This window comes from Cetorhinus maximus, chromosome 2 (assembly GCF_964194155.1).
Source record: "Cetorhinus maximus chromosome 2, sCetMax3.hap1.1, whole genome shotgun sequence".
Classification (NCBI taxonomy): domain Eukaryota; kingdom Metazoa; phylum Chordata; class Chondrichthyes; order Lamniformes; family Cetorhinidae; genus Cetorhinus; species Cetorhinus maximus.
This window is the reverse complement of record NC_135880.1, coordinates 180,754,631-180,764,957: the sequence shown is the minus strand read 5'-3', so window position 1 is coordinate 180,764,957 and position 10,327 is coordinate 180,754,631. Positions and strand designations below refer to the sequence as shown.

The following is a 10,327-nucleotide window of genomic DNA, read 5'->3' as shown; positions in this document are numbered from 1 at the left end:
TGTTGGAGCTGGTGATGGTGATGGCAGTGGAGCTGGTGATGGAGCTGGTGATGGTGGTGGAGCTGGTGATGGTGGTGGAGCTGGTGATGGTGGTGGAGCTGGTGATGGTGATGGAGCTGGAGATGGTGGTGGTGATGGTGGTGGAGCTGGTGATGGTGTTGGTGATGGTGGTGGAGCTGGTGATGGTGATGGATGGTGGTGGTGGAGCTGGTGGTGGTGATGGTGATAGATGGTGATGGAGCTGGTGATGCTGATGGTGGTGGAGCTGGTGATGGTGATGGTGGTGGAGCTGGTGATGGTGGTGGAGCTGGTGGTGGTGATGGAGCTGGTGATGGTGATGGAGTTGGTGGTGGTGATGGAGCTGGTGGTGGAGATGGTGATGGTGGTGGAGCTGGTGATGGTGGTGGAGCTGGTGATGGTGGAGCTGGTGATGGTGGTGGAGCTGGTGGTGATGATGATGGTGGAGGTGGTGGTGGTGGAGCTGATGGTGGTGATGATGGTGGAGGTGGTGGTGGAGCAGGTGGAGCTGGTGGTGGTGGAGACGATGCTGAGGTGGCGGGTGGCCGGCGGCGCATGCGCAGTCCGCGCTCGGCCCTTCCCGGCTGAGACTCGGTGCGCGCGCCCCCGCTTCACTGTTTGAAACCCCGACAGAGAAAGAGAGAGAAACTACCTTTACCTCAGGCGGAGCGGCGCCGGCTCCACCGCTCAGCAGCTGGGCCCAATCCCGCCACCCCCAGGCTCTGCTTGTCAGGCCCGGGCGAGACATATTCGACACCCGCTGGTGTCGGATTATTGCCGGTAACACGAGGCGACTGCGGCCTCTCCTCTTCCTCTCTCTCTCTGCAATTACCCCGCAGCTGGGCTTCCCTTTTAGTTTTTATTTGAATATCTATTTTTTTACATTGGTGGCTGGTGGTGTTTGTTAGGGATTGAGAATGGACATCGTGTCGACCTTGGAGCTGACTAATTTCGTCATGCAGTTCTCCCGGATTTCCATGTACCCTTTCTTCGACATGGCTCACTACACCCTGTCCATCATGAAGCTCAAGGATCAGCCAGGTGAGGGGGCAAGGGGCAGGGGCAGGGGGGGGGAGGGAGGGTATTGATTGGGGACAGGGGCAGGGTGGGGGGGGGGCGGGTATTGATTGGCGAGCAGGGCTGAGGGTATTGATTGGGGGCAGGGCTGAGGGTATTGATTGGGGGCAGGGGTGAGGGTATTGATTGGGGGCGGGGGTGAGGGTATTGATTGGGGGCGGGGGTGAGGGTATTGATTGGGGGCGGGGGTGAGCGTATTGATCGGGGGTGAGGGTATTGATTGGGGGCAGGGGTGAGGGTATTGATTGGCGAGCAGGGCTGAGGGTATTGATTGGGGGCAGGGGTGAGGATATTGATTGGGGGCAGGGGTGAGGGTATTGATTGGGGGCAGGGGTGAGGGTATTGATTGGGGGCGGGGGTGAGGGTATTAATTGGGGGCGGGGGTGAGGGTATTGATTGGGGGCGGGGGTGAGGGTATTGATTGGGGGCAGGGGTGAGGGTATTGATTGGCGAGCAGGGCTGAGGGTATTGATTGGGGGCAGGGGTGAGGATATTGATTGGGGGCAGGGGTGAGGGTATTGATTGGGGGCGAGGGTATTGATTGGGGGCGGGGGTGAGGGTATTGATTGGGGGCGGGGGTGAGGGTATTGATTGGGGGCGGGGGTGAGGGTATTGATTGGGGGCGGGGGTGAGGGTATTGATTGGGGGCAGGGGTGAGGGTATTGATTGGGGGCAAGGGTATTGATTGGGGGCAGGGGTGAGGGTATTGATTGGGGGTGAGAGTATTGATTGGGGGTGAGGGTGAGGGTATTGATTGGGGGCGGGGGTGAGGGTATTGATTGGGGGCGGGGGTGAGGGTATTGATTGGGGGCGGGGGTGAGGGTATTGATTGGGGGCGGGGGTGAGGGTATTGATTGGGGGTGAGGGTATTGATTGGGGGCGGGGGTGAGGATATTGATTGGGGGCGGGGGTGAGGGTATTGATTGGGGGCGGGGGTGAGGGTATTGATTGGGGGCGGGGGTGAGGGTATTGATTGGTGGTGAGGATATTGATTGGGGGCGAGGGTATTGATTGTTGGGGGGTGGGGGGGGGGATGGCAAGGCGATAGATGAGCCGCTGGGTCTCGTGCAAGCAAGAGCGGCACGGCTTTAAGCGACCGTGTATCGGGCTGGTGGGGGAACCCTGCAGACAATTGGGATCGAGGGCATGGCTTTCAGCTGCTGTGTCGGGTCGGGCGTAACCTGCAGACAGAGACAAGAGCCATAGCCATCGGCCTCGTCGAAACCATAACAGGAACAGTGTTAACTGAGGGAAGGGGAGAGAAAACTGGCAGGAGGTCCAGGAAGGAAGAAGCCTGTCCCAAAGACGGAAGCCAGATTACAAAATCCAAGAGAAAGTGGGCAGCTAAAAAAGCCAAGTTAAAGGCAACTCAGTTGGAGAAAAATCGCACGGCTAATCATGGGTGCACTGTCCACCCTAGAATGTCCACTCAGCAAAGCTGAGCTTGAAGAGAGCTTTACCAATAAGCTCTCAAAACCAAATAACAAAACAAACCTCCAGAAGTTTGCAATGTATAATGGAAGAGAGATTATGGTTCTTTAAAAGAACCCATACAGAGGGAGGAGGTAGAGGCTGCAATCAAAGGCATGGATAAGAGCACGACAGTGGGACCTGATGGAATGAAGGTGGAAGACATCATGGACATCCAGGCAGAGTATGAAGACAGGCTCCCACATCTCTTCTCCCTCTGGCTCAAGTCAAGTTCCATCCCAAGGGCCTTGAAAAAAAGTCACACTGTTCTCATTCCTAAGTCAGACAACACTGAAAAACTTAAAAAGCACAAACAACTGGCGACCAATCACAATCGGTCCAATATTGTTACGGCTCTTCACTAAGATCATCGTCAAGCGTTTAAGTGAAGCAGTACAGATCAGCCCTAGGCAGCAAGGGTTTCTGGTGGCGACCCCCGACTGTAATGAAAATATCGTCATTCTAAGTAACATCATGAAAGGGGCCAAACGCAACAGGAAAGAGCTGGCCGTTGTCTTTGTGGATTTGGCTAAAGTGTTCGATTCCGTAGGGCATAAAATGCTCATCAAGGAACTTAAAAGAATGGGGCTGCCAAAAAGATTCATAACAATGATCACAGATCTATATTTGGAAACTATCACCTTTATTGAATGTAAAGACGGTCAAACCAAACCTATCAATATCATGAGAGGGGTCAAGCAAGGTGATCTGTATCACCAATTCTGTTTAACATTGCAATGGACCCTTTGATCTGTTCCCTACAGGGGGCACAGCTGGGCGTCCACTTGCCCCTTCAGGGAAGGCAGATCAGTTGCTCAGCTCTGGCATTCGCTGACGACATTGCTTTACTCAGCGACTCCCATGCAGGCTTGACCAAGAACTTGGCCATCATACAGGACTGCCAGAGTTCGGGGTTGGAGATGACTGCCGGGAATACAAGGGCTTCCACCTCATCCACAAGAGGAAGACGTTCCTGTGTAATAATATGGCAAACTGGCAGTTGAGAGGAGGTCTGATCTCATATATAACACTAGGAGGTGGGAGTAACTAAGGAGCAATGGGGATCCAAAATCGATGGCTGGATAGAGAGTTTGAAGAAGGCAGCACTTCGACCTATCCAAAGGATTGAAATCCTTAAAACCCACATGATCACATGATCCCAAGAATCTACTTTCATTTAATCCTCGCAGAGGTATCTCAAAACACATTGGTAAGACCTGATCACTCCATTAGAAACGCAGCAAAAGAAATCCTCCACCTTCCACCGCACATTACGGATGGAATACAGCAGCAACCACAGTGGAGATCTAGCCATGCTGAGGCTTGAAGTACAAATCCCTTTGGCTATTATCTGGAAGTTAGCGGCATTGGAGAGCTCACCAAACGTGGTGACTCAGGCCTCGTTTGAGTATAGTGGCGTTAAGAACAGAGAAACAGTCGACTCCTTGAGGAATCTTAAAGTGCTCAGGGAGATTAAGGAATCCCTCAAGCAGAAGTGTGGTACAAGAGGGACGCATGAATGAAATGGCCTAGAGGAAAACATCGATTTGGGATGGATGGATACTACCCAAACGTCCAGGCCAAAACCGGTCAACAGAAGTTGAATATTTAAAGTGGACTGAACTCCAAAGCCAAGCAGCGGGCATCAAGTACTATGGCAATGACAATACCTCAAATTCCTGGCTCAGATCTTGTTTTAATCTCAAGCAATCCAGACTCATTAGCAGTATTTTGTTACGATGTAATCTCTACCCAATGAGATCCACCATAACCAGGGGACGCCACCATGCAATCAAGCCTTGCAGATGATGTGAAGCCCCTTTTTGAATCATTGGCTCACACCTCCGGTAACTGTCCGTTCATCAAGAATGCCCGGATCAAAAGACATAATGAAGTCCTGGACTACCTGCAGCAGTTTATCTCGAAGTACAGCTGGGCATCCCACTTGGAACCAAGACTCTCCAGAAAAGACGGGACACTCTCGAAGCCAAACCTGGTACTCGTCAAGGAAGGAGTAGTAGCAGTTGTTGATGCCTTCAAAACGCACTGTGACAACAACAATTCATTGGAGAAAGCTTGGGCAGAGAGAGAACAGAAATATCAACACCTGAAGGATGAAATAAGAGAGCTGACTGGGGGTACGTCCGTGAACGTCTTCGGGTTCGTCATGGGAGCAAGAGGAAAGTGGCTCGATTAGAACAACAGCCTCATGCGATTCCTGAAGATCCACCCAACTTATCTCAAGACTGATGATCTCTCTGACCTTGGAACTTTTTGCAAATTTTTGGAGACCAGTAATCAGAGATTCGTCCAGCAGAGCTCACCTGGTTCAATATTGCAAAACCCAAGATGAAGGATGGGACGTTGCTATGAGACGGTATTGTATATCCCCAGAGTGAGAAGTCCAACTCCTGATCCCCGGTGGGTGGGTAGGGTAGATAGTTTGTTTATATTAGTACAATGATTGTTAGTCTAGCATTATGGTTTTGGCTATTACCTTTGTTCATTATTTTGGTGGTGGGTGCATGTTATTAATCATAAATATGTTAACTGAATTCAGCTTTTCCTATGTTAATGTAATTAATTAATAAAGACAACATCGCACATCGTATGATGTATTCAAGGTAGGTCTTCGGACCTCTGACTATGCGATTGGCTATCTGGTCATTAGTACCTATGTGATGAATTTCCACGCTTGGTCGACATTGAGGATCGTGGTCAGTTATTCCTGTGCTCCGCTTTCACCTGAGTCCCTTCCCCTGGTTGTGGTCACTCCTGGAGTTAAGTCACAACGTGGACGAGCCACGTAAATACTCGGATTGGGCGTAACAATAAATTGTGCATATTAAATTAGGGGGCACAGCTTTGAGCTGTGCTGGATAGGGGGAACCTGCAGACAATTAGCATAGAGGGCGTGGCTTTGATGAACCACCAGGTCTCAGGCACAAGTGACTGGCAATTGTTAGAGACAAAGGACTAGTGACTCGCGCAATGTGGAGGAGGGGGTGCGGATAGTTGTGCCCAGGGAAGCAATGCTGTGTCGGTGGAGGGGAGTGGGCGCATGGCTTTAAGGAGGCACCTAAGCAGGCGCTTTGCCATGACGCCAGGTGTTATTCTTTGTAGTTCCCACCTAGCTCAACAGGTGAGGGCGAGATCTGTAGCCCGGATGTAAAACTGGGGTGAGGAATGCACCCTCAAATCTCTCACGTAGCCAGTGTGATGGTAGTGGTTTTAAATTTAACTCCAGTTTTAAAAAAATGCTGGGCCTCTGTAGTAGATTAAGTCATCAGCTTCTGAAAAAGAAATAGAAACAGAAAATACTCAGCAGGTCAGGCAGCATCTGTGCAGAGAGAAGCAGAATTAATATTTCAGATCGATGACCTTTCAGCAGAACTGGGATAAGTTAGCGATGTATTGGTTTTGAGCATGGGGTGGGTGGGACGAAGGCTAAAGGAAGGTCAGTAATAGGATGGAAGACAAGAGAGGTTTTTTTGACCAGGTCATCAACCTGAAACACAACTTTTTCTCTCCACAGATGCTGCCTGACCTGCTGAGTATTTCCAGCATTTTCTGTTTTTATTTCAGATTTCTAAAAAAGAAAGACTCGCTGTTATACTGATACAGACTGGTAATTGGTAGAAACCTGAGGGAGGACTAAGTCTAGGAACAGGTGGTCTGTCCAAACAGGTAGAATTTCAGGTGTTCAGTTCGGCCCCTGAAGCATTTACCTGCACACTCTCATTTCTCCTTCACCAACAAGTAGAATAGGAAAACGCAGGGAGAAGTGGGTAATTACCAATGAAGAAAAGGTGACAGTTAATGCACAGTTATATCTGTTTATCTGATAGTGTTCTGTGTTTGATGAATTCAGTACTGTTTAGAATTAGGTTCCCCTGTATGTATAGCAGAGCCACATGTATTACAATGCATGGTCGTGGTCAATTCAGGCATCATGCAGGGTCATTTTTGGATAAATGCATTCTCCCTTTCAAGTCCATGCTTTTGTAATTTTTTTGGTTCCTGAAAGATGAATATTTTATGCAGATGTACAAGTGCCTTTACTTGTGTTATTTTTCAATGCAGGTGACCTATGTTAACATCATGGAAGGCAATGGCTGGTCTTTGTGTGAAGATCAGTTGTTGAGGAGGAGAATAAGCAAGTCACAGTGCATCACTTACTTTTAGATCCTAACACTATCATGTTTGCTGCCCTTTCACATACTTTAATACATTGAACTTTATTGGAATTAAGCAACCCATTATGTATTAGGAAATCTTAAAGAGAATTTAAGACAGTAATTACATTTTCACTAACAATAATCCACTGGAGCTTTGCTTTCATGATTTGATTTGATTATAGGATTGCAATTGAATTACTGCTGGGCATTTATCTTTTATACAGTACCCACATTATTAAATATATATCATTTTGATATCTTTTCTCCTCCATTTGCCATACCAGTATCAAATCTTTGTATGACCAAGACCTGTTTCTGTTAAGTTAGCTGTGAAATATCAAGGTGCACATTTTAGATAGGCTAGGAAAATCCATTCCAGTGACATCATGTCATTGCCCACCAGCCTTATAACCAATGTGTACTTCTGTAAGATTCAGTAAATCCAGTGCAGTACTGAGGGTGTGCTGCTCTGTTGGTGGTGTTGACTTTTTGATAAGATGTTAAACTGAGGCCCCGTCTGCCCTCTCAAGTAGATGTAAAAGATCCAGTTGCACTCTTTCAAAGAAGAACAGGGGAATTCTCCCCACTATCTTGACCAATATTTATCTGTCAGCCAACATCGCAAGAAAGAGTCATTATCATATTGTTGTGTGCAACATTTCCTATTTTACTACAACAGTGACTGGATTCCAAAAGTAGTACACTGGTTGTGTAGCGACTTGGAACCTTCTGAGGTGAAAGTTGCTGTATAAATGCAAGTTTTGTTTTCTTTTTAAACATACATTTTAGTTTTAAAAATATATTTGTACCAGTGAGGTTGTAGAAATAGATGCTGATACAATATGCACAGACATTCACTCTCTCCACCACTGACGCACGGTAAGCAACGGCGTGTACCATCCACAAAATGCCCTGCAGGAATTCACCAAGCCTCCTTCCAAATCATGACCACTACCATCTAGAAAGACAAGGGCAGCAGATAGATGGGAACATCACTACCTGGAGGTTCCCCTCCAAGTCACTCACCATCCTGACTTAGAAATATATCGCCATTCCTTCACTGTTGCTGGTCAAAATCCTGGAACTCCCTCCTTAGCAGCACTTTGGGTGTACCTACACCACATGGACTGCAGTGGTTCAAGAAGGCAGCTCACCACCACCTTCTCAAGGGCAATTAGGTATGGGCAATACATGCTGGCCTAGCCAGCGATGCCCACATCCTATGAATGAATAAAAAAAAAAATGCTGTGAACAGAATTGATGAAAATTAATAGGATTTTCCAGGACCATGCATATTCATTTAAAACAGAAATTGTGAGGGACTGTGTAATTTGGGGTAATTTTATGTTGCTGATATAATTTTCCTTCTTGAATACAATTTATATAGTTCTGCTTTAGGATTTTTTCACTCCCTAATATGTTTATCTATGTTGACTTTATTACCTTTTGCCACTGCCCCCCCTCCCTGCAATCCTGCACTCCAGCTCCTTCATCCTTGAAGTTTCAGTTTTTGAACTTCTCTCTGCTTTTTATGGTGGCCAAAGCAGACTGCATCACTGTGGAGACTTTGGGTTGTGCAAAGCCAATCAAGATGAATAACAGGATTCTACTTTCCTTGACCTCATTGCCACATTTGACATTGGGTTGCTGGCATACCAGGGAGTTGGAAGCTGGATCTCTTTACCTAACAAGCAAACTATTCTGGGTATTTAGCAGTCTCAGTGAAAAGGTAGTGTCTAGGCTGAAGCTAGTAGGACAGGGCAGCCTTTCTAGTGTCAGCAGGTTTGGCATGTAAGATTAAAGCGCATGGGACTTGGGGTAGTGTATTGAGATGGATAGAAAACTGGTTGGCAGACAGGAAACAAAGAGTAGGAATAAACGGGTCTTTTTCCGAATGGCAGGCAGTGACTAGTGGGCTACCGCAGGGATCGGTGCTGGGACCCCAGTTATTCACAGTATATATTAATGATTTAGATGAGGGAATTAAATGTAATATCTTCACAAAGCTGGGTGGGAGGGTGAGCTGTGAGGAGGATACAGAGATGCTTCAGTGTGATTTGGACAAGTTGAGTGAATGGGCAAATGCATGGCAGATGCAGTATAATGTGGATAAATGTGAGGTTATTCATTTTGGTAGCAAAAATAGTAAGGCAGATTATTTTCTGAATGGCTATAAATTGAGAGAGGGGAATGTGCAACGAGACCTGGGTGTCCTTGTACACCAGTTGCTGAAGGCAAGCATGCAGGTGCAGCAGGCGGTAAAGAAGGCAAATGGTGTGTTGGCCTTCATAGCCAGAGGATTCGAGTAAAGGAACAGGGATGTCTTGCTGCAATTGTACAGGGCCTTGGTGAGACCACACCTGGAATATTGTGTGTAGTTTTGGTCTCCTTATCTGAGGAAGGACGTACTTGCTATAGAAGGAGTGCAGCGAAGGTTTACCCGACTGATTCCTGGGATGGCGGGACTGACATATGAGGAGAGATTGAGTCGATTAGGATTTTACTTGCTGGAGTTCAGAAGAATGTGGGGGGATCTCATAGAAACCTATAAAATCCTAACAGGACTAGACAGGGTAAATGCAGGAAGGATGTTCCCGATGGTGGAGGAGTCCAGATCCAGGGGTCACAGTCTGAGGATATGGGGTAGACCATTTAGGACTGAGATGAGGAGAAATTTCTTCACCCAGAGAGTGGTGAGCCTGTGGAATTTGTTACCACGGAAAATAGTTGAGACCAAAACATTGTATGTTTTCAAGAAGGAGTTAGATATAGCTCTTGGGGCGAAAGGGATCAAAGGATATGGGGAGAAAGCGGTAGCAGGCTGTTGAGTTGGATGATCAGCCATGATCATAATGAATGGCAGAGCAGGCTCGAAAGGCCGAATGGCCTACTCCTGCTCCTAGTTTCCATGTTTTTACGTATACCTCTAGGCTTCTTGGGAGGGATGTCAGGAGTGGCTTTGCAACTCGGGTAATGCATCAAGTCCTTTAGAAGTTCCGCAGCAAAGTGTATGGCTGTCCACTATAGCTTGTCCGTCATTTCCTGGAAAACACAGAAAATGCAAAACTGGCCCAACAAAAATCCCTGGGCACTGGGCTTTGCTTGTTTAGGGTATCAGTGCAGTGAGATGGTGTGTAGGGTGGCCTTGAACAGCAACTGGTATCAATTTTCAGAATGTACTTTGGGCATGGCATAACTTTAAAGCAATGATGTTTGAACAAAGTGCAGTAGATTTGATATCGAGCCTACTCACATTTAATTTGCTGCTTGTTCAGAATCTTCCCAGAAGGATTAGTAACCTTTTTTTTTTGCTGGTTTGCCAAATGTTATCAAAGCTGTGACATCGAGATGACCATTGTGCCAGATTTTAATTACATGTTGGCTATTCAAGGGAAGAGCCCAAAAAACCAGAGATTTAGGTTATTTTTCTCTGCTTAAAGGCACAATATAAATGCAAGTTTTTAAAAAATGAAACAAGGTATTGTTCTGTAGTGATCGTTTTTGTTATGTTGTAAGATAAATTTATTCAATGTGCACATGATCTGAACACCAGGGCTTCAGTAAAGCTTCACTACACACACTTA

The 10,327-nt window shown here is 47.1% G+C and overlaps 1 protein-coding gene across 2 annotated transcripts in view; it reads left to right on the top strand.

Annotated features, from left to right (window-relative positions):
- Positions 1–840: 840 nt before the first annotated feature.
- Positions 841–10,327, top strand: part of tmem38b (transmembrane protein 38B) — a 29,637-nt gene continuing 20,150 nt past the window's right edge. The window contains exon 1 of one of the 2 annotated variants that reach the window (XM_078529870.1): positions 841–1,059. In XM_078529870.1, the coding sequence (XP_078385996.1) occupies positions 936–1,059 (124 nt within the window). In that variant the 5' untranslated portion in view covers positions 841–935. Of the gene's footprint in view, positions 1,060–5,722; positions 5,745–10,327 lie in introns of those variants that run through there. The other variant, XM_078529879.1, reaches the window with a different exon arrangement.